Source organism: Hetaerina americana, unplaced genomic scaffold (genome assembly GCF_022747635.1).
Source record: "Hetaerina americana unplaced genomic scaffold, ioHetAmer1.1.p SCAF_106, whole genome shotgun sequence".
In the NCBI taxonomy this organism is placed as follows: Eukaryota; Metazoa; Arthropoda; class Insecta; order Odonata; family Calopterygidae; genus Hetaerina; species Hetaerina americana.
Window position 1 is genome coordinate 918,184 of NW_027286137.1, and position 25,898 is coordinate 944,081.

Below are 25,898 nucleotides of genomic sequence, written 5' to 3' on the forward strand. Positions count from 1 at the left end.
TACATAAGATTATAAAAAAATTTGAGTGTCAGGGATAATAGGTAAATATCAAGTTTGAGGAGAATAAAAAAGCCATTAGACAGCTGAAATTGTTGTCCTTGTTTAGATCAGTAGAGGGAAGGTTGACAATATTGCATGTTGAAAGGGGAGAACAATTCATTTAGGGTTACCACACAACATGGTCATGGTTTTTGAACGGGCATGTTGCTTGAATAGTCTGATTAAAAACTGCTTTGTATCAACTGTAAGACAAAACAACTGAGGATGGTAGATTTGAGCATACACATGGAAACAGAAGCAGTCACCAAGTAATGAACACAGAAAAAAAGATGGATGGCCTGTTATCCCTTTTCAAGTTGTTCAGTTGCTCAACCATATTGTTTTTAAAAATTAACTAGTAAAAACCAATCACCTATTGCACATCAACATCACTATTAGAATTAAAATCAAGTTCAATTACATAAAATTCAGACATTAAACATAGATTCACTATTTATTGATTAGAAAATAAAAAGCCATGTGATAAAGTACACAGAGTTGTTTAAGAACTGGAAGAAGTAACAGAGACATTAACTTGATGGTGATTTGATTGTGTCCATGGCCTCAGGTTAAGAGATGCTCTTAATTTATGCTCTCAGATTCAATATGAACTGGTTTTAAGGGCAATGATATGAATAAGTTAAGGTTGGAGGAAGCAAGACCCCTTTATAAGTATAACTTTGAAAATGGTGATGGAAACCAATTTTATACGTGACAAAGTAAAGCAGTTGAGGAATGTGTTGATGTGAAAGCAGGGCGATTAGCTGAGTGAAAACTGCACGCTTCTTTCAGCTGCTCAGGAAGAACTCTCTTTAAATTTTAATCACTTTTTACTTACCCTCTTAAGCTACAACAAGAACAAAAAAAATTAGGGTTCCATTTACAAAAGCAAATAGGTATTAAAATTGAAAGAGTAAGTTTGTAATTCTATTTTCAGCCCAACAATGCACTAATTTCATCAGTCACACAAATTAATATGTGAAAAAACATTATTACAATAATAATGGTATGACAGTTCTTAAGTGCATTAATATTACACAAAGAATTATCTTCACTTTCACTGATTATATCGCAGTTTGAAATAAAAAAGCTTATGATGGAAATAACTGGAAATAAGCCTTTCTATTCTAACATGACTTTACAATGATTAAAAGGAAAACAATTTTACACCATCTGATATTTCACAAATAATTACCTTCATACTTTCACTGATTATGTTGTAGTTTGAAATAAAAAAATGTTATGATGGCAATGACAGGAAATAAGCCCCTCTAATTCTAACATGACTACAATGATACAAAGGAAACATTTTAACAGACATCAATTTTAATATAATCCACCCCATAAAGGTTTCATTATACCATAATATTTCAAACACCATACCAATATCTTCATTGATTATTTTGTCTGGTCTGAATCACTTTCATATTACCTTCTTTCAAAGTTCTTGAAATAGTTAAACCAAATTTACTTCACACTAAAACATTGATTTTTTTAATCCAAAAAGTTTTCACATTTGACATTCAACCTTATTTGTTACACTCAACTTTTACCCTTTCTGTTTCCACAGGACTCTTTGTAGCATCCAGCCCTTGAAGCTCATTGGTAGTGGATTCTTCAGCAACAGAATCCACCAAATTTTCATTCATTTTATCAATTGCCTCCGATTTTGATTCTACCTCATTAATACCTTGCTCACCTTCAGATCCCACCTTAACTGTCACTTCGCCATCCCCTTCCGTGCCTTCTACCCCATCCTTCAGTTTCAATTCTGTGCTTTCCACAATACCAGCCCCTTCTCCATTATCATTTGCACTGCCATCCTCTTTACCTTCCATTTTAGCTATTTTGGCCTTGGGCCCTTCACCTTCATCGTCATTTTCCTTTTTTCTCTTCTCAGTCTTCTCCTCCCATTTCAAGGAATAGTAATTGTTCAAAAATATTTGATGCTGAAGTGAAGAATCACACTTTAAAAGCTCTCTCAGGGCCATTGTTGCATATGATGAGGAAGGAAGGCATATGTCCACAATGACACCTTTATAACGTCCCTCTGAAATAAATCAGTTTAACGGAAAGTTGCTATGATAAGGTGGACACTCAGAAATTGCAAACAATGAATATGAAACTAAAAAGGAAAAATATCAATTTCTCAATGCCTACAAAATTTTAGAACCAATTCATATAATATGCAAATTAATAAATACAATGGGATCTTATTATGAGACAGTTGTCCTTTCTCAATTGAAAAGGAGATAGGAAAGATTTTTTTAATATCATCTGTGCAGACATTGTCAGTGGCCATTAGTCATGGGTTTACTGTCTACACATAATCAGGAGATCATCTTGAGTTGCCTCTGAGACTACTGTATCTATGTAGCAGGAATATGGCTCTGATGGATTAGATAACTGAAGAAGACGGAACACAGAGCAATAACAATGGATCATATGAGCATGCAGACTTGAGAAAACTACCAACTTTTACAGCGGAATGAGCACATGTTATACAAGTAAGGAATGTACTAAGGGTTGGGCATGAAAGAGGGGGTCTTCACAATAATTGTTTCTCTCCAAATTGCTTATTCCCTTTATTACTCCTTGGTTGACCCATAACTAGCCAATGTCAAGCATCAAATTTATGGAAATAAACCAAAATAAATTTGAACTGCATGTGTATACTTATAAAGAGCAACACTTTTTATAAAGTAAACAATAACCATTACTGTCTACATTGAAAGTAATAAAAACTCACCATTGAGCGGTGGAGGGATGTCTTCTCCATTGACTTTCTGTAAGTCTGACTGTATGAGCTCTACAGTGACATCATTGTAATGAACACTGCGCCAGGAGAACTGCTTCGGTACTTCAACCAATCTTCTGTAAGTACCTCTAAGGGAGTATTTCCTGAAAAAGAGTATTTCAGCATATGAAACTCTTTGTTAGTATATGGCAGTAGGCAGGCTGTGGCATTGACCAGGTTTTCCAGCAGTCCTACAAGTGATACTGTTGTCTATGCAATCTAAGTAAATGATCATGATGAGAACTCTGAAATAATATAATTTCATCATGAATTCAATTAAAAACTAAAATTGACTGCAATTACCTAAACACCATGCTAACTCTCCAAATGTATGGCTTTTAATTTAATCCGGTTTTGATTCAATTACAATCAATATGACTGGAATGAAATCAAAACTGGCTTCAAGTGACCTGACAATGTAGTTGCAGTTACTGGTAGTTACTAGCACTAATATAATTCGGAATCACTTGTCCTGTACGCATATACTGCATATTTGCAGTTTTCAAGCATTCAACAATTTGTGCTTCCTAACTTAATATTTGAATTACACACCACTCTAATAAAAATTAACCTTTCATCCTTCCATAAATTATTACAGTGGAACTTCATAATTCGAGCAAAATCCAATCTGCGATCATTCTCATAAAACGAAACACTCGTTTAGTGAAACAACTTTTTGTACCTAACTTAATGTAAAATACATAAATGCTTTCCATGGCGCAAAAAAATTACGCAAAAGATTTATTCAAAGAAAATTATGTATACATGGTTTAGGTCCATGGATCACATTCACCTATTTTTCTATGATGGAATGAAGCAACCGCAAATGTGAACTCGATTTGTAAAAGCAAAACAAATCAAACTTTATTATAATTATTTATGATATGAACCTAATTCCTTTCTACTAGATAGCTGTCTAAAGACATCGTTTTTGCTGACGAACCAAAATTTGGTAAATATGCAACTCCTGTGATGCAAAAGTGTCCTGTGACTTCCACATCACATTTAGCCCCCTGTTTTGCACTTAACACTTCTTGAAGGCTCATGAAGTTTCTGAATGGTAAACATGCAGGAGTTTGATTTTCAAATCACCGGTCACATTTGTCCAAATAGCAATGTGAGATGGTCATTCAATGCCTTGTGGTGAGGCAATGTATTGTCTTCTACTGTTATGCATAGGTTTGCTTCGGTATCTTCTTCCCGAAGATAACCATCATGTCACAATTACAAAAAATTTTGTCAGGATACTCTCAGAAACTACGTGCTTTTTGAAGTCAATGATGCAGTTCTCAGCTACCTTTGATTCAGAGCTTGCTGCTTCACCATACCACACGATGCCGTGGATGGTGGTTATTCTTGTTAACTTCTTGAACCATGCACGGCTTCCCTTAAATACAAGTACTTTTCGGCCATTGATGATCCTAACATCTAATTAACGAGGTCAGCGAAAATCACTTTCCCTTTCTTGCAAATGATATTCTCATTAATGGTGTCACATTGCGATTGCTTTTCGTTTGTGCATATGAGAAAATCACTTTCCCTATCTCACAAATGATATTCTTATTAATGGTGTCGCATTGCGATTGATTTTCGTTTATGCATATGAGAAGGAACCTTTCAGCATCAGTCAGAATACGTAGCTGGTGTGTAGATACTCTTGTCACTCTTTCAGAAGCATCTATCTCCTTAGCTTATCCGTGTTCTACAAGAAAAGGCCAATTGTTGATGTCAACCGATTGTTGATGTGAGTACTAGATCAGCCACGCTCACACCTTTTTCCTGATTTTCAATGATTTTTCTGTTCATCTCTTCTATTAGATTTATTCTCCTCTGGTTTTCCTCTTACGGGATTTTTCTTGGGGGTAATTTTTAAAACTATGCACATAATATTATTAAACTTTACTAAAAAAAACCACTAATAATATATTTGAACACAAGTTGGGAAAAATGTGTGATAACTAGCGACCTTAAGATGCTAGAGACAGACTGCAGTAGCAAGCACATAATGAATTAGGGAATTCCCCTCTCCTTGTCACTCATGATGCAAAAAGTCAAAGATTAAGCAGTCATATTTGGGACCAAAATTTTTGCCCTTTATCTGAATTACTTGCTGTGTGAGTTACTCATTAAGCAAGGTTACACTGTAGTTGTAAATCATTGCTGTTCAACTCCCACATTGGATCATATAAGCACAAAACCTTGCATCAGATAGAAGTCACTTTGTTTGCATCTAACGTATGGTGAAGGCATAACAAAATTAGTTATGATTTTCTTTATACCTAGGAGATGTTAGGAAGAACTGATGACAGCTAATCAAAAACCAAACTACAAAACTAGTCATTTCGCAACTAATTTTGTCCACTTTAATGAAAGAGTATTTTCATAGAAAGCATGTAACATGAAAGATTTCATAAATAAAAATATGCCATACTTATTCACAATTTAGTATTTCTTCCAAAATTTCTAAATCTGGGAACGGATTGATTGATATCCATTAAGGTAAAATGGAAAATTGGGTGTTAATTTTTTAACTTTTCAAGGTATGCTCCATGGAAAGGAACAAATTATGTCTGCAAGCCCAGGTATCACTGTATAGAATATTAACTCTCCAAAAGTAGAGGGGAAAAACTGGAATAAATAAGATTGGGAGGGGGATTTTGTTTCTGAAGGTATGTAACTTGCTCTATGAAGCAGGAAGGGAAATACTAAGGGGGAGGAAATTAAAAAATATGATGATGTTAAAACATTAATTTCATTTGAGATATCAAGACTTCCTTAAAAAAGCCACCTTTATATCCTTAACATTCCAAATACATAACATCCTAACTGAAGTAACTTGTAATTGGTTGTTTGAAACTTAGGGCTGAAAACCTAATCATTCAAAAAGCTGATGAAAGACATGCAATGGTAAATAACTATGACTACTGGGGGAAACTTGAAATTTTCATTGAAATGAACAGGATTAATGAACTAAAATCAGACCTGTGCCAAGTTTCCACCAGAGTGTAAAAGGATACTAAAAACATGTTCAGTGATATTTAAGCAGTGTGGAGTGAATATTAAACAAAATTAAATATTAAACCCTTAGTACCCTATTTCTAGGTTTCCAAAGATACAAACCTGGATTCCCCAATCAGACCTGTTATTTCAAATAAGATGGCCCGCGATAATCAACTATTTAGAAAACTTAATCTTTCCAGACAAAACTATAAATTTTCCATACAATACTGTTTCAGTTTCACTTATTTTCCATTGATTTAAATAACTGACTCTCCAAAATGTTCATCTCCAGCGAGTGTATTTTAGTGTCATTTGATGTGCATAATCTGTCCCCACCAAAGGTTGCACTAAACATGTCAGAAAACCATCATTTTTCAGAAGTATGAGCCTAATCCCATTACCTGGGAAGTATATGAACTTCTGAACACATGCACATAATTCACAAAATTACTTGGTCAATGGAAAATATTTTGACAGCCCAATGGTTTAGCCACTGCCTCCCCTTGTCCCCTCTTCTGGCAGATAACCACATGCACTATTTTGAAAAAGATCCCTTCTCCTAAGTTGAATGGAGTCATAAATTGAAATTAACTTGCAAAACAGAAGATAACAATCCTTTAAACTTCATTGATTTAAATATTTCTAAAATCAACAGCCATCTAGAGTTCCCATCTTTCGGAAAAGTTCTTACATGGACGAAGTGATTCACTTCAGTTCAAGACTTTTTTTTCAGAATTTATCCAATTTTAACCCTCCCCAAGCACTAAAACCTTGATATGGTGAAAGGACTGATAACTCCTAGAGCTATGTGCGTGGAAGCAATGATATTGAAAACAAAGGGGTGGGACAATAACTATGAGCTTAAAGTTTGAAATGAAGCAGCATAACAATTTCATATTAAAATTAAATAAATATTGAACTAAGACCCTCCTTTATAAATTCCACTAGATGACTCACTTGCTCACCCTCATAATGGCAGGCTTAAAGTTAAGTCTGGGGAATTTAAGAACTCAAAAAAATCTAACATGTTGCATATACTCATGCATCGGCTAACTTTGTGTGTAGGTACATCCTAGAATATTTACTTAAAATTTTAATTTTTTACATATCTAATGCATAATTTTTTTACATTTCTACATCTACATCTACATAATACCCTGCAATCCGCCATAAGGGCGTGTGGCGGGGGGTGTTAGGTCACCAACCGTAAAAAGGAACAATTTAAGCAAACACTGTTTTTTCCATTAGTATTAAATGTTGCGAAGTTAATCCCAGCGATTTAATTTTAACTAAAACTTGCGGACTTTTATTACATGCATTTTCTCAAGTAATAAGATACAGAAGTATCATTTAATACTTTTAATGGTAATAATCAAAATGTAAATGATCTATATTTATTATGATTATTTCAGTGATCAAGCGTACCATTATTATCCATAATTAGATTTTGAGTGTATTTCAAAAAGCCTTGAGTACTGCCCAAATGGAATGGCTACAATTGTTTGCAACAAGCAGGCAGCAGGAGTTTTTGCAGCAAGAGAATTCATAACTGTGATATTATTATTACATTATGATAATGGCATCGAATTTCAGAATGCAACGTTATAGAAGTGTCACTCAAATCTTAAATAACATTTTTTTTTAAACTAATACAAATAACTCTCTTACGTACAGGTCCAAAACTGATATTTCATTGAAATTTTGAATTCAAAGCTCGGCCTGTATACGAGTGTACACAGCAATCAAAAGTTTAGGTTCAATCCCTATGCGCTATCAATATGTTATTTAAAAATCTGAGGAAAGGAAACTTCATACCCTAATTATGAAGAGTTGACTTTTTATTTTACATAACATGAAAAACATGATGCATGTTAATCTTACCTGACACTCTGCTTCATGGCTTCAGAAGAAAGTCCATCTAAAGCCAAAATATCCTCATACCACTTAGCAACAACATTATTGGGATATGTGACATCATAACCAGGAAGAGGAAGCACAACATCTTCAATTCGTACTGTTTCAAGGTCCTTCTTTGTTAGAGTTTTTACCTTTGGCAAACTGGTCCTAGAGCTTTTTGGCACGACATTAGCTTCACAGCGAACTGCATGAAAGGAATAAAAGAAGCATAAAGTTTAATTAACATTCAATGGAAGTGAATATAATCAAATCATCATTAGGTATTTAAATTTTAATCACAAAATATGTGAGATTTTATTGAGAAAATACCAAGAGTAAAAACCAAGACATTTGTGTTAGAAAAGTTTGAGCATAAAGTCTCCTTCTGTCTAAAAACTTCACATTTTGAAACTGGAAATGTTACTGGAAATTTGAAAATATTCCATTTTAGTTGAAAAAGTTTCTTGTTTAGTTACCTAGAGAGACCTATTTTTTACTTCATCATGCTTTTAATTAATGATTTAAGTTACATGAAGGATCAGGGAACAAATGGATACTTTCTTTAAATTTTCAAATTAATATTCCTCATTGATGTTTTTATCCCAGCTTCACTATTTAGAACCTGGTTCAACATTAGTTTAGGATGGATTTATCATTAAATTAATCAACTGAAATTTGCTAAATTTAAGAATGGAAGCGATTCACTCCTAAGAATTATAAAATTCAAATCAGAGATTGTAAAATTCAATGGGGAAAACTAGATAGGTTCATGATGGCAACTGTGAATGAACCACCACCATATGATAGATAAGGACACCATTACCATCATCACAGTTTGAGACCAAGAGCATGAGGATGGGAAAGGGAGAAGTGAAAGGAAACATGAGTAAAGCAGTAAGCATAGGAGTCATAGCCAACATGCTCAAGTACACTGATGGTGTGATGATAGACTACTATTTTCTACTCTACATTTTAAGGAATCATTGGTAAAATGAATTTAAATTAAGTTAAATAATTTTCACTACTTCATGATACAATGTGTTTTCCAAAAATTGGGCAAATTAGGCCGGTCGTAACACGTGAACTCCTGCCTCACATGCACCTTTCTAACTCACAAGGCCACCAAAAAAATTAGGTTTACACCAATTCTTCTTGCTCCTCTTAACCTTTGTAGCTACGCACACCACATGAGAATTTAACTAGAATATTTACTCTATTCATTTTTGTACAGGAATGATTTATGCTAAACCCATTAGACCTTGGAAAAAGTTATGAAAATGTATAATTCCAGTAACTATTTCCATTAATAAAAACTGAACTTTGGCTAGTTGAAATATTGCAATCCCATGCAGAAAGGTTACTCCAGCTAATAACTCAAATTGCAACTACCAGCACTATTATCAATGGTATCTACTTTTACATCGTGGTTTTTGGTAAAATATGAGAAAACAGCTCCCACTATCAAAGATTGTGATAATTCATTTCAAATAAGTAATTACATGTACATATTTTGCCAGCCAATAAGGGCAAGAAGACAATGAACATTATTTGCTTCAGAAGAAATACCATCTTCCCCCCTCTCCCAGCACTTCCTACCAAGGTGTCTCGAGTCCTATATAAGCACACAAAACAACATTTTTTCCACTCTAACTCAGTGTGAAATTCCCAGCCCAGCTGGACCCAGCAAACATGCAAGATCAGGAACATAAAATAAAAAAGGTAAATATTTCAAGCACTTTCTATTTCCACTTCCCATCGTAAGTCATTAGATGGAGTATATTAACTGAATTAATTCACACAATGTTCTATTATTTTTCTAGGATCCCTTTTCTTACTAAAATGTAAAAGTGACAAATAATGGACTTCATTTGCAAAAAAGACTTTTCCCACCGCATACCTGATAAAAGTTTTCAAATGATGAAAATACCCATGTAATTTTCAACATTTTCACTTGAAAATGTACTTTTGTTTGCCATTACTTGTTCCTTTTCCCCTTTAATTGGCTAATAAATCAAAAGTTTACTTTAATTCTTTGAAAAAATAGGGAAAAATAAAAGAAACTTAAGAAGAGGAAGCACAAAATAAAAGCCATCTGAATCACTGCCCTACCGTCTCCTTCCACAAAGTCTTCTTCTTCTTGGTCAGTTTGCTCTGGTTGGTCTGGTTGATCTCCTTGCTCTGGTTGTTCTGATTGCTCTGCTTGTTCAGATTGCAATTCAGTTGGCAGTGGTCCACTTTCTGATATTGCTTCTTCTCCTTCAACACTTTCAGATGATTTCTCAGAATCTCCATCGAGAAAAACAAGATCCCCTTCAATTGGTTCATGACCAAACTCCTTCAGACGTCTTGAAGTGATATGATTCCAAATATAGCTTTGGTAAGAGTGCAAGTACATAAGCCTTGTATTGAGTGGAATCTACAAAGAAAAAAACCAGAGAATTTTTAATAGATAAATGATGTTATTTAAAAAAGCACATTACTCAACAATGAACAACCTGCACATAATATATTACTCCCTTATGATATTCCAGCTGCTGTACAGAAAATACGCAGTTCTTATTTCTGTCAGAATTTAAGATTAGAATTTAGTTCATCAATAAAATCCCTTCTTTCAAAACTGAAGAGCATTATGTCTATATTTTCTCACGAAATATGACATTAAATGACTGAATTAAGGAAGAAATTTTTGGAATTTTCTACATGGGTCATTCAATTACTCCTTAGGAAGTCAAAGAGATGGCACTTTTGGAATTGGAAAAGATTTTCTTTTGGTAAGCCTTATCTCACATCAGACTGCTGTTAAAGGCTAAGTAATACCCATAAAATGGTTTAGTTTTCAAATCTGATTGAAGCATTAACCTTTTGAATTAAAACATTTAAAAAAATGAGTTTCATGAAGTGATTAAACACTTTAATTGAAAAGGCTTAACATTGAAAGAGATCAAAAGCTGAGTTGAATTAAGTTCATGGAACATCTGCTCCTGTGTTTGAGACTTTCAAAGTCTGAAACATAGAGGCAGATATATGCTACAAACAATGAGTTCAAACATGCCCATACATCTATAAATGATGAACATCCATCAGGACATCAATGGTAGTAACTTTCTCAAACATGATTGACAAAATCCAAGATATAGTTTTCAGTGATTGACAAATCAATGTTTCCAAAATAGTTGAGGCCACAGCCATCTCGAGGTTGAATGTTTTCAATTTTGCACAAATAATTGGGTGAGAAAAAACTCTTGGCAAGATGGGTACCACATTTGCTCTCAGGGGAGAGCAAAAGCAATCATGTGGTCTAAAAATATCTACCAAAAATAATGTTTTTCTATTTTAATTTCAGGACTTCTTAAACAGCACATGAATCTCATGAATATTTAATTATTTTGACTGTTTTCAATTATTCTATATCATCACCAAGTACACAAAAAATAATGAAAGTGAATTAATATTTTCATATTGGAAAAAAACAAAACATTTTCTTTCACTATGCACTTTTCCCAGCATATCAGTCCTGACATTCTATTATTCATCAACATATCTCCATGTCCCATAATACTAGAATTATTTCTTCAGTCTTTCCCCTTTCCCAAAAGGGGGGACAATAATAATTTAGTCCCAGAAGCAGACGTGAATTAGTGTCTCACATATTCATTGCTAGTATATTAATAATTAAATTTCTGCAAAATTAAATAGGAGACTTACACTCTCCAAAGCATTCACCAGGTCATTGGGACTACGATGCTTTAGCCCATACAACAGGTGACCTTCAACTCCTCTCGGTCGACGGTCAAGAGCCTTCAGAGCAGCATTGGCATCACGCGTATCCCACCAAATTCTCCTAGCTGCCCCTAGGGTGGCCTCCAATGTTTGGCCAACTTTCCTGTTCCGTGCATGCAGACCATCATTTTTTCGTGGTTTCAGTATCAGTTCTACAGCCTGAATAACAAAAAAATGGTCCACACCATTAAATTAAAACACTTTTCATAACTGTTTCATTATTTTTCATCAGTGTTTTCCCGTATTGGTGTGTAATCAGAGGCAAAATGGCTGAATAATAAACACTTGGCCTGTAAAGTAACCCAGAGCTATTATATTTCATTGAAATCCCAATAGCTGCCACAGCAAAGGCATGCTCTTTACCATTTGACCTCAAGAGCCAACTTATACCGAAAACTATGATAGGGGAAGGTGTTTCAGAGTTTACCACATGGGAATAACCACAGAGAGGCATCCTCACAACAAATCTCTTTCTAGAGCACTGGCATGTTATGCATTTACTTATAAAGGATTACCTATTACTACGCGCAAAACTTGTTGCACTAGCACTATCATCTGGTGGTGATACTGGAAGCCTTTCAAAATATCCTTTTCACACTGAGGTATTAGAAATACTTTAAATATGTATGGTAGTTTCTCTTGTTGCGAATCCTTTTATTCTTATTTTTGGAATATGAATTTTGGGCCCAGATTTGATTCAGAGTGAAGCCTTTATCCACCCTCAGCTTCACCCAAGCTATGTGATTTTTTGGCTTCCAAATTTTCCTGAGAAACCCAAGGAACAATAGACCTTGTGAATTTCACATGCTGTTGCGTTTAGCATGAAGTGAGTTCTACAGCTATGTAACCAACCTTAGGGCTTTTCATTGTAGTTTTGGTTAAACTTTTAAATCATCAAAAACAAGGTTCTGAAAACTATGGGGAAAGAACAAAATATTTACTAAACTAATGACTGACCAAAGTTAGAGAAGGGTATGAAGTCTCACTGAAAAACTACAGGCATATGTACATGTGTGTGGGTATTGAATGGTTAAAAAAAAGGCACTGGCACTGATTACTATCAAATAGGATTTCCATATACTCCAGGGAATCAAGATCTGTCGATACTTCTCTCCATATAAATGTACTTGTTCACACAATATGTGTTTCTTATGAAGCATAAAAATCCTGCAAAACTCCAATATTCATGCCAACTCAGAATAATTGACACTTACTGAATTCACTTAATTATAAACATTTAAGTATGAAAATCACTTACTTCTTTCCACTTCCCCAAGAGAAGAGCTCTTCCTACATGGTGAGTAGGAACAGATGTACTGCCAAATCGCTGAAGTCCATAGTAGTTGATGAATCCTTTTTCTTTCAGGGATTTGGCTGCTTCCTCCACAACACTGTCTGATACTCCAACATTCCTGCATATATTTACAATCATACACATAATGGCTGAGAAAATACAGCAAAAAAATTTATTAATAATGTCTGCAGACAGTAATAAGTAGTGAAACTGCACAACTGATGTGATTAATTATAGCATAGACCCTTATCTGACAATTGATATTGGTGAAATTAATGCAGGACAGGTATTTATAGATTCTTTTATAATTTATTGGAACGTAAATAATACCAAAAATTCTATTATGCATATTTAATAGTAGATGGCCATTAGAAGAAGACCAAGATATAAGTACATAGGACAAATAACAAAGGATGTGATACAGAGTTTTTCGCATACCAGGTCTTCCTGGGAAACCATAACCGGTACAGGAAAAGGAACTGGCCCCCCTTACCCTGATGTGTGAATTTCACACGCCGTCGGGCTTAGTACTGGGTGCGCTCTACTGTCACCTACCAAACCGACATTTGGGTTGATTACTATGTTTATGGTTTTGTCGCGTGGACATAGTAGGGTTGGGTCCGTGGAATCAAAGAGTGGCTTTCATTGCTATACATTTATTGGACTTACTACACAAGGAGCCCGGCCCGGAAGGAAAGAGGAAGCGTAGAGACAACAGCAGGTTCGGCCTCCGCAAGAGAGTTCCACAACCTTTAGTGTCTCCAGGGAGGGAGCAGCGTAGGGACAGCAGCAGGTTCGGCCTCCACAAGAGAGTTCCACAACCTTTAGTGCCTCCGGGGAGGGAGCAGCGTAGAGACAGCAGCAGGTTCGGCCTCCGCAAGAGAGTTCCACAACCTTTAGTGTCTCCAGTCACTGCCCTGCTTTGCTTGGGGCGCTCGGGGTTTATATATGAATTCCCGGGTACAAAGACCGAGCGCCCCAAGCAAAGCAGGGCAGTGACTGGAGACACTAAAAGTTGTGGAACTCTCTTGTGGAGGCCGAACCTGCTGCTGTCTCTACGCTGCTCCCTCCCCGGAGACACTAAAGGTTGTGGAACTCTCTTGCGGAGGCCGAACCTGCTGTTGTCTCTACGCTTCCTCTTTCCTTCCGGGCCGGGCTCCTTGTGTAGTAAGTCCAATAAATGTATAGTAATGAAAGCCACTCTTTGATTCCACGAACCCAACCCTACTATGTCCACGCGACAGTTTTATGGTAATACAGAGATGCTATCTGGGGGGATTAGGGATTAGATTATGACAGGATTAACACAGAACAGAGAAGCCTGGTAGGCTGAAGTAAAACAATCTTATGATTGAATGATACTAATGGTGGCGATGGATAATTGAAAAAAAGCAGACGAAACTTCCATTAAATAGAAAATGTAAGTATAGCTAGAAACCTTTTGAAAATTAATTGTATTTTTGAACAGGAAAATCCTCCCTTTATTTTTCTCTATATTATAATTTCACTGAAATTAAAAATATAGACACACAAAAGCACCCTTTACAGTAATAAATTCATAAATATGGGGTAATTAATAATCATAAAGCATTATAATGAATTTTTGATAGCAAACTATAACAGGTAGTTGAGTCACAGAATACTCGCAAATGCATGTTAAGAATAGTGACCAATAATGCTCATCCATCTTGCCATTTGTTAAATGAATATGGGCCAAGGGGTGTATATTGCTCTAGATAAATTTACCTATGTAACATAATGAACATAACTTAATTTTCAAATAAATGTATTAGCACATGCAATACATAATTGTATTAAGACTTACCGAAGCACAATTTGAAATCTGTTTCCTTTCAAATCTCCCAATCGAATTGGCTCTGAGTGGCAATCATAGTTTCCAACTGCTACCCCTTTAATAGTGCCATTGAGTTCAGCTATTTTCTTGGGGTGCACACGAGGTACGCAGGCTATTTGAGTTGTTTTAGCACGCCTATCTTTAGTCCCGGCATAAGTGAATTTCCCAATTGGTATCCTATTGAAAGATATTTAAATATGAAATATGAATTAACATGATTATTATATAAATCTTAAAGAAGAAATGGATATCTAAGCATAGTCTATTTTTTTAAAGACTGTTTATTTTACAAAGGGAAACATGACAGGAGTAGTTACTCTTTAAAACTTAAGTTCATATAAATCTGAATAGACCTGACATGTTGAATCAAGTCTGATTACACAAAGCAATTTCAGCGTAAAAACCATTCACCTTTACTGGGATTATTTTTACTATGTGCAATTCCTTCACCTCAGGGCACATCAGTGAACCTCTGTTAAAGGAACTGTTTTAGCATTTCTCACAGTTCTATGGAGTGATCATACATTTTTTACTAGCATCACTTTTCGTGCAAAAATTTAATTTTCTGTTACATAAATTTAATTTTCTGTTAGGCGTGATGCATAGAATTGTTAAAAATGACGAAGCGTAGGAAGATTAATGGAAAGACATAACTTTATGGGAAAAAACGACCATAGTTTCAAAATAAAAATAAGGATGCAAAAAACAAATAAGAAAAAATACTCTTTTTTAAATAGAACAATTATTGATTGGAACTAGCTACCTGGAGGTTTGTTAGAGCCCTTTCCATTCAATTTTAGAAGTTTTAAGTATAAATGTAAAGCAGCCATTGGGTGATTAACTTCATTGTAGTTATTAAAATATTGTTTGTATGTGATGTGGACAGCATTTTGTATGTGATGTGGAAGTGTCATTGTATGTTAGAATATTTAGTCTCCTATCTGTTTTTCTAGTGCGTGTATGTACGTATTTTTTGTTGTAGGAGTGATCATTGACCAAACTTGACCATTGCCACCAGGAAAATCGCCTAATTGCAACGTAATTCTTAAATAAATATTGTTAGCTTATTATGCACTGTATGTGGTGCAAGATTCATTGATGTGACACCAGCTGTCAGTAGCAGCCATTGCAAGTTGAAACTTGGTCAGTTGACCTATCACGCCTTCCCAACATTACCCCCATATCTCCTATCTATCTTCACTCACCGCTGCACTCATATTTCTATTCCAATGAACCATATTCTTTCAGGAACATTTCAATTACTGCATCAAGCTTTCAAGCTGCATCCTGCCAATGACTGGTATTCATGGACACAAGCTATCTCTAACCATGTCTCACTCTTGTCTTTCATACAATTCAACTAATCTCTTCCAAAAACTTAGTCTGCATATTCTATCCACCAACCTGATTATCTATCAGTTTCATTAATACTTTCCTGCTTTATGTCTCATTGTTGGTAAGTTTTCCTTATTCAGCTTCTAACAAGTACCAAGATCTTGTTTGGCACGTCCACATGTCTTTCTCTGAAACCTTAACATTATGACAGTTACTTTCTGGAATGCTTCGTTCAATCCATTGGTTTCTTGAGGCAAGTTTAGAATTCAAACCACCACACATATTCTTCTTCCCAACATCTTTCATATTCTACCATTTTCTCCTCTCTTGCGTCACTTCTGCAGTCCAATACTTCTTGAATCTTTTCTCATCCCTTTCCTATTGTTTCCACTGCACCTCTTCTTATCTGTCTTTTAAGACCTTCCTGCCATTCCTCATATTTCCCATCCTATTACCCTCACTCTCAATTTTAGAAATGATTCTTAGCAAGCTTTACTTTTTATTCCCATTAAAGCTAATCAAACATTCCATACATCTTAAGGGTGCTAAATGATAGTTTCCCTCTTTTGCAGGGACCATTTTGTACAATGTTGTGAAAAATAAAGTTTTCTGGCAGAAATACATCTGACTGAGGTGAGAGATATTTATCTCCATCAGTACCATCCAGGCAACACTTTGAGGAGCCTGGATGGTACTTTCTTTCACAATGATTAATGAAGCAATTTATTTCACAGAGTTCTTCCACATAAATTTATAAAGCAATAAATTAGACACCTCAGGCAGGACACATCATTGGACCAGGGGCTGTACAAGGAGCCATTATAGCACATGGTAAGAAGATGGGTACACAATTTCAAAACTACTCCAGTTTTAGAGTGCGAAGTGTCTCCATTAACCAATTCCACAAGAGATGATATTGACATCAGAAGAATATTGCATGCAGTCCCAATGTAAGTTAAAAGATTCAACAGTCATCATACAATTATTGCCAAAAACCCATATTCACATGAACGATGTCAAATTCAGTACTCTTAGTATTCACTCTTTAACATGCCGGCCCCAGTAGTGATGGGGTGAAGTCCTCACCTGCCCACCCAGAGGTAATGAGTTTGATTCACACATAGGTGAGTTTCCTCCTCTAGGGGATTAGTTAAAGACTTCAATGTTATATCATTGTAAAAAAGTCTGATGTTAAGGCCAAAAGTGCTATTTTCAGTAGAGTAATACATAAACACACAGACATGTAATTCGTAATCTTAATTAATTAATATTGAATTGTTTTCAAATTTTCCTTATCATTAATCAAATGGTGACTGAATTAAATATTTGTCACCCGAGTACAGGGCATTCTTGTTTTACTGACAAGGAAGGTTTTAAAAGAAAAAAAAGTATTAAGGGCCAAAAAGCTACGTTTCCATAAATAAATGAACTGACATGCACGCGCATGAAGTTATAAAATAAAGTCATCTTTTACAAGCATGAACAGCTTAAAAGCAAGCTAAGTAGAGAAAAACATTAACATACCTAAGTTTCTGTGCAATAACATTAGCTGCTTCCATAGTATCCAAATTTTCCTTGTACAGCACAAAATGAACAAATTTCCCCAAACCTTGTGGCCAGCCATCAACTCTTTGCTTTCCTATGCAAAAAATTTGACCGTTAAGAACTGCATTTTGAAGTAAAAAAATAAAATAAATTATTCAGCCAAATACCTTTGGGCTTCCCAATGACCATGAACTTTTTGTCACCTCTGTCAATAGTGTTGCTAACCAACCTGCTTCCAAAGCAATTTTTAACAGCTTCATGAATTTTTTTCCTTTCATCCTTACTCACTTCAGTTACCTGAAAACAATGGAAGAATAGAATTCAAACCCAAGAAAAATATTTTTCAACTAATACATTATTATTATCTGCCATTTATAATCATGGATTCACCAAATATATAGCGACATCAACTAATGATTGATAAGAGAATTTATAGTGTAAAGCTATGATTATTTTAGAAAAAATATCCTTGGTAGCCATAGATAAAATGGAATCATAACCTAAATGAAACTATTATGGTCAATCAGTTTTAAGACCTTGTTTTTCTGTGAAATCATAAAATAATCTAACCAGATATGAAACCTGTCCACCATACAGCCTTGCAATATAGAAAGGTCACAATATCAAGCCCTTATTTCAGCAGTTACTTGGCTCAGATTAACTTCATTACTCATGCCTAAAAAATGGCAGTATTTGGGAATGGGAATATGGCAGTTCATCTGAATATGGCCATAACAGATCCATTAAAACATGTGCATAGCCCAATTTAATCTTCATTAACAGTGACATAAGGAGATAAGGTAAAAATAAGTCGTAAGATGAATAGGGGAGGGAATAAAAAGGAGTAGCAACTCTGAAATTTGATCATTCGTTGAACTTGTTACTGACATTGACCTGGGAAACCTGGTGGCGGTGATGAAATACAGCTGAACCCGAGCGAAGGTGAATATATGCAGTGGAAGTAGCAGTGGTCACAGGTTATTGAATAGACTAGGCATAAAAAGGACCGCTAGGGAGAAATGCAAGGGCTGAGGCTTCAAGAAAAGAAGAGGATATGGACCATGTCATAATTTTGATCTCGTGGCCATAATTACATGGCACTCGATATCAAGAGGCTGCAAAAGCCAACATATTTCACGAGAGAGGAATCACAGTGAAAGAGAGGGAGCTGGCTAGCCGAGAAAAAAGTTGAGAAAAATGTGAAGGAAGAGAGAAATTTGGAGAGGATAGGGGGAAGACTGAAAAATGTGTAGCTCAAGTGTGTAAGGAAAACTGAAAAAGGGGTGAAACTGTGTGGACCTGAATCTGAATACATGCTGTTTGATGACTGATGGCAAAACATCAATGGCAGCTAGTGAGTTTCACCTTGGGAATTAGACCAAACAGTATTACTCATTTTCAATTTGGTAGATAACCACACATGCACACAAAGTAGTGGCTATTAGGGGAAATAAACAACAGATAAGGCCATCAGCTAATGTCGCGATAAGACAAGCTCTACATTACTTTAATATAATCTTTTTTTGCTTTGTAAGACATATTGTATATTTTACTACAGTAAAATAACAAGATGAAATGATTAAACCAACACTATTAAAGATATAAGAGTCATTCATTGGAAGTGGGATCTGAAGGAACAGCAGAAGGGGCTAGAGAATCCTAGGGTTAGCATTAGCATACTCATATTAAAAAGGACCAAGGGGGTACTCAATTTAATGTCCCATCTGAATAATGGCTTACTCTACTTGAGTTACACTCTCCAAATGGAGCCAAAGTAGGGATCAGGATCACCCTGAAAACTTATGCCATCGCCGCCATGCTAACTCAGATCCAACAAAGTTCAGAAGTCAGTACACTAGCCAACACACCAACTCAACCTCCATGAGCACAGTGAGGTGATATGTAAAACCTCAAAATGATGCAAGTCAACCACCAAAGCTATATGACAGCCAAACCGCATGGAAAATTATTCCCATGCATGATTAAGCTCCACGTCTGCAAAGTAAAACCTTAGAGCCAATAATTTGCATCAAATATGTCTGCAAATGTACCAGTATACCATTGCAGTTTACTTTGACACACATGCTTGGTTGAGCTCATTCGAAGGTAACATTCTATTATGAGCAATTGCAATGGTTGCTGGTGATAGTGAAATGGTGTTGCAGTCAAAGTGCATGCTTTTAATTGAATACTTCCTACTTGCATATTTAATGCTCATGAAGTAGTTATTTATTGAATAATAGATCAATTCCAATAGTTTAATGGACAAGCAATAATGAATAATTTTCCTGCCAAGATAAATTATAATTTCATGCCAAGTGTACCATACACCACAAAGCAGTTCCCATGTGATAACCCAAATCAAATTCTTTGAGATGGGATATTGTTTAGAACAAAAAAATTTCTGATCAAGTTGTGTTTACAAACTTTTGGTTTGTTTGAGAAAATATAACTTTAACTTCAAACTATTCTTCATGAAATTGTGTAGTTTCATTATTTATCTTGGAGATTGGTTTAAAAGACATTAAGTTCTTTTTCCCAGGGTAAGATGGTTATGAAGTCTGTGTTGACCACTTATGTTAGATCCTCAAGATTCACATATCTACTCAGATGAAGATTCAGCTGGTGAAGATGACAGGTGGAATTAGCAAAATTAGCAGTCACATGTGCTGAGGCCTTTCTGTAATTCAGTGGTGCACTATCTGAGATGCTATATTCAATTTTATAAGTAATACACCCTCGGGGAGCCATATGTTCCTTTAATTTCAAAAGCAAGTGGCCTGTCATTCACACAATTTACAGAACATGAGCATCAACACCATAATATAGACATTGGAAGCAAAATTGCATAATTTTTGTGTTACGGTCACATAACCAATCACGGTGAACATGTAGGCTTAACTTTATTTTCTGTGATAATATTTCTGCATTCTACTGGATGATATTTTATCAAAGGTGAATTTGATACGAGGTCATCCATTGCATTTCATTTGACTATTTTCTTGAAACTCTAATTAAATTCAAGTTACAAGAAATTAGCATTTCTTGTAACTTAGATGTACAGTTTCCAAGATAGCATTGCTCATTTCAAATTATCAGAAAGCCTTTAAATAATATATAAATTTTTATAATTTCATCATATCATTTGGAATACATGCCTTAGCACCGCCACATGTTATTCCTACCTAATATCCCAAATGCATTCCATCCCTTAATCCTAAAACCAAAAAAGGTGTTTCTGCACAGCCCTGTTAATTTTATGTCAATCTTCAACCAACACAGTCATTCACAATACTGAAAATCTCATTTTCCTTTTGTTCTACCTTCTATTTTCCTAAACATCCCCCTTCAACAACCAGATTCAGAGCTCAGTTGGTATGTAATCCCTAGGCTATGCTGCTGCATGATATGACACCATTTTCTCAAGTGATGCTGGGAAAACTGTACATTCAAAATGTGATGATTCAACCATAGAGCCATAACCAAACAAATACTGGGGCCTCTTTAAAGTCAGTGATAGATACTGAGCAGTCAGTGACTGGAAATTTGTAAGGATGGAATTCTTAGGCACATAACATTCAAATTGGGCTAATTATTGACACAATTTAATAGGAACTGGTATTTCATTAGATTCACAAAATCTTTCTTGCATGACCTAAACACGATTTAGCAAATTCTGGAGTTTTTTTTTTTTACACATAAATGGTGTCTCAATTTAAAACTTTAAAAGTGTTGGAGATGTGTTTGTCATGGAGTTGGAACATTGGAGAAAGACCTCCAGCAAAAGTATATGTTGTTTGAAAATAATTAAGTGCTGTTAAAAATAATAATTTAAGATTTATTTGTGAAGATTTTGTGGACCAATTCAGTGTTATGACCAAGGGAATCAGCTGTTGTCTTGCAAAAAGGTCTATGCAAAGTGGATATATTTTTTTGTACTCAATGGGCAGGTACAACAAAATTAAAACAGGAATTTTGAGATATTTTTCTTCCTTTATTTCATTTGAGCATTTATTCAAAATCATTTTCTTTTCTAGTGAAGATGGATCATAAGTATTTCAATCCTTTCCTTTATATGGACCTTTGAGGTCAATAGCCGATAGCAAAGTTTGCACCCAATTTCCAATTTTTTTCAGTGGCCAAATGAAATTACACATGAAGCAGACAAATTCACTTGACCAGCAAATGATCAAACCCTTGACAAAATTTTATTTTCTTTCCTGCACAGCTATCCCTCCCAGTGTTCCTTATAAACACTACTTATATCCTTACCATGGTTCCTACTTCTCTTTACTACTTAAATGCTATGACAATGAACACGATCAATAATCCATCGTCATTACTTGAATACTCCCTTTAACAACAGAAAATCATTCTGTTAAGGACTGTCTAAGTTTTTTTTTGAAGTAATCTTCCGGTTAAGGTAGGTTTTTGGATGGACACAGCTAATATAAACACACTTTGTGACTCCTAACAAAACACAAAATCCAGCATCCTACTCTGCATCAGGTCCCTCTTCATCTCTGAGTACTTTCTTCCTCACTTCATCCCGCCCAACATCCCTATCCTGTTCCTTCCCTTTCCTCTTTTGCCCAACATTCTACCCTCTATCACAGACTTCAACATCCCACTGCCGGTCAACACCCCCTTCATCCACTTTTCCTGCCTCCATAGGATTGCTCCCAACAAACCCCTCTCTTCGCCCACCATACCAAGTACTTCCTCATTTGTTTTCTTCTCTGTCCATTTCACCTTCTCCATTCTTCTCCACACCCACATTTCAAAAGCCTCCAATCTACGTCTATCCTCCTGCTTCAATGACCACGTTTCCGCACCGTACATAGCTACGCTCCATACCAAAGTTTTTACGAGTCTTTTCTTAACATCCTTACTCAAAGTCCCTGTCATCAACTCCCTCCTCCTTGTGAAAGCCTCTTTGCCTAGTGCAATTTTTCTCCTTACGTCCCTGCTACTTTGACCGTGTTGGTCCAAAACACTACCGAGATACGTAAACTGTTCGACCTGCTATAGTTTTTGCCCTCCTATCTTAATGTTTCGCTTAGCCTTTTTCTTTCTGGAAAATCACATAACCTTTGTTTAATTAATATTGATTCTCATCCCATTACTGCAGCACTGAATTTCCAAACCACTCAGCAATGCTTGCAGCCCCTTGGTTGACTGACAAACTAAAGCTAGGTCATCAGCGAACCTAACTGATTTTATGATTTCCCTGCCCACTTTCATTCCTACCTCTAGTTCTTCCCATGCCTCTTTAATCATTTCCTCTACATACAGGTTGAACAGCAACGGTGATAATGGGATACACCCCATGCCTTACACCTCTTCCTAACACTGTCCATTCGGACTCCCCGTTCCTCACCCGTACCTGAGCAGTCTGAGACATGTACAGGTTGCGGATTAGCCTCCTTTCCCTCCAATCTATTCCTATTTTCTGCAGAATACTCATTAGTTTTTCCCAATTCACTCTTTCAAACGCTTTTTCGAAATCTACGAAACAGGCAAATACCTCCTGGTTGTGTTCTATATTCCTCTCGATTAATAATATCATTACTGCATTGGCATCATGCGTACCTCTCCCCTTCCTAAACCCCAACTTTTTTGGAATAGTAACTAAAACTGATCTCACAAAGTCTTCCGGCCAGATTCCTTCCTCAAAGATACTGCGAATCAGCCCATATAGCCTCTTCCTCCCACATTTGCCTAAACATTTCAGTAGTTCCGCAGGAATGTTATCCACCCCCACAGCCTTATTTAGCTTCATCCCCCTTAATGCCCTTTCTATCTCTTCGTCGAGTATGCCTGAACCTAAGCTATCTTCCTCTACGTCATGTTCCTTTTCTAAGTCTAACTTTGTTGGTCTAAGTTCTTTACTATACAATTCTTCTATATATTCCTTCCATCTCTCTTGGATCTTTCCTGCGACAACTGTTATCTTACCTGACTTATCTCTAACTGTTAGCATAGATCTCCCTTTCTTACTTCCCGATAAAGATTTAACTTTGCTGTACAGCGCACCAATTTCACCCTTCCTCTGCAAACTTTCCATATCAGTCTAAGTTTATAAGGCTACAATACAATAAGTGGTGAAGTAAGCTGCTACCAGTTTTTTATGTTACTGCCTCATACAGCGACACACAGGTTTCAGTAATAAGCAGTTTCAGATTACTAGAAAAGTGCATGTGCTCATTACATTCAGTTATGAACTGAGACATGAGCATATCAAGGACCTTGAATTTTTAGTTACAATAATAAACCGAAGATTTTCATATAATTAATTATTTACACGGATTTTGCATAAATAATTATGAAAATAAAATCACATTACACTTGCACGGGAATGAATTCCTTCACCTGAAAAAAATATGCAAACTAAAAGACAGGGTGCTATCCATATTATAGTTTGCAGTCGGCAGCTTTTCCAACGAACATGCCCGCCTATTTGCCAATTGTTTTGAATCCGATTTAGCCTTTCTGGTGGAATTACCTTCACCGCTGGTAAAGCTTTTTTTAACTACAGAAGTCGGTAAGACTTTGGTAACATAAATTGTTTGGTGCTGTTGCTATTTTCCATGGTCTGCACGACCAATGGCCTATGGCAAAACAATAAATGATAGAAATATTCTCATAGTAAGTCCCTCTTAAAATGTTTTGATCATTTCCCAAGAAACTAGGAAATTCAGAATTTCTCCGTGCTCCCCGACTGGGTGGCCACTCACAAGGACATACTGCAACAGTGATTAGGCAAATGAAAAAGATTAAATGGTACGAGATCAGAGGTAAATACGTAGGGCCTTCTTGGAAGTTTACTTTTCCTCTACAAAAAGCAAATTTATTTCGCGAAACTAGACGTAAATATTATGGGCTCAGCTGGTGGGAATTAGTTGACAAACAAGGACATAACAGAATCGCATATGTCCAGAAGTATAGCATTTTCGAATTCTCACGATAGGACCGAAATATCATCCTTTTAAATTAATGAAAAGTGCAAAACGCACAACTACGAAAGGGGTGTAATCAAATGTCCTAGATTGCGATTCTGAAAATAACCTTGCCCCAAAATGACAAAGTTTGAACATCAATGCGATAGCATAAGAATGAGATACATTGAAATTTTTAATGATGACTGAAAAGTCTTAAATAAATGACACCAATATAAACAGTCGAACCCTTTTATATATAAATTTATAACTGTCTCAGCATTACCTCAATTTCTACCTCTGGATAATCAGCTCCGTGGAGTAGCATTAATTTGGCCTGAACTTCTTTCGATAAAATTTCATTATAATCTTGCAGGCAGGATCTTTTTTCACCGGCTGGCACTGTGAAATAATTGTGAACACTTCATAAATAATGATGACCCAAAACAAGGCAGTATGTCATTCAGAAGGAAATATGATTAAATGTGCCTACCAGAATCACCAATGGTGCATTCCAATGTTGTCAACTGAACAATATTGCCTTTTAAATCAATTTCACTGACATGGAAATCTGAGTACCTACAGAAATAACAGCATCGTGATAACTTTCGTAATGGAAATCCCAATTTCAACAAATTAGCAAGTTATAATCCAACCTTTGTTTGATGACAGCACTAAACCCTTGATGTTCACCAATGTAATGCTTAATTCCAACATCGGCTTCGCTGCATCGAAATTCCTTCGGTTCCGAGTCTGGTCTAGGCGAAACAGGAGGATACTTTCGTGGTGGGAAATTCTTCTGCACTGGGCGTCCTCTTCTCTTATATACTCTACCACGCATGGGACCTCTATAAGGTGGGCGCTTATGAAAATTTCCCCTAGGAAAGTTGTTGAAATTTCCTCTAAAAAATGGGTTATAATTCCCTCTATGAAAGTTCATCTTCGCTGGTTACCCTATTAAGAAGAGAGTTAGAATTTTAAATTGGCAAAGACGAGTGACGGTGCCGTATCTTTCGACGATGGGTTTTAGATGAAAGGATAAATGTCATAATCCAGAGAAACAAAAATATTATTGCAGCATACAAGGATGTTTTTCGCCCTACAAGAAGAAAATGAGGCGGCAGCACCCTTATTTGCCGGCGTTAAGAGTTCCACAAAATGAGAAGATTCAACAATTTACAATGTGGAAATGGCTAACAATCGGCGTTATATACAATATATCTCTATTTAAGAACTTAAAAAATAATGTCCCGTGAACCAATACTACTATTCGAAGTGTATTAAATTTCATTCATGTGTCAAAGTTTGTGTCTGAAACCTCACAACACCACTCTTGCGCCTTTCGATATGTTTCGATCTATTGCAGATAAATGTTGACAACTATCGACAATTTTGTCGAATTTCAACAGTCGATCTCAA

At 35.8% G+C, this 25,898-nt stretch overlaps 1 protein-coding gene across 1 annotated transcript; it reads right to left on the reverse strand.

The window, feature by feature from the left end:
• Positions 1-25,838, reverse strand: Pus7 (pseudouridine synthase 7). The gene is made up of 13 exons (XM_071599135.1): positions 25,563-25,838; positions 25,136-25,433; positions 24,973-25,058; positions 24,766-24,881; positions 17,709-17,838; positions 17,521-17,635; positions 14,632-14,838; positions 12,771-12,924; positions 11,438-11,671; positions 9,842-10,148; positions 7,718-7,937; positions 2,789-2,940; positions 1-2,089 (listed from the first exon to the last, which is right to left on the reverse strand). The coding sequence occupies exons 2-13, from the start codon at positions 25,417-25,419 to the stop codon at positions 1,569-1,571; spliced, it is 2,526 nt and encodes an 841-aa protein (XP_071455236.1). The 5' UTR covers positions 25,420-25,433; positions 25,563-25,838; the 3' UTR covers positions 1-1,568.
• Between the last annotated feature and the right edge of the window lie 60 nt (positions 25,839-25,898).

Coding starts and splice junctions, on each gene's coding strand:
- Pus7 (XM_071599135.1), bottom strand. CDS start 25,419: ATGAACTTTCATAGAGGGAATTATAACCCATTTTTTAGAGGAAATTTC. Junction 12,925..14,631: donor AGATTTCAAATTGTGCTTCG/GTAAGTCTTAAT, acceptor AAATATATGCAG/GAATGTTGGAGTATCAGACA. Junction 7,938..9,841: donor AGACTTTGTGGAAGGAGACG/GTAGGGCAGTGA, acceptor CCTTTCATGCAG/TTCGCTGTGAAGCTAATGTC.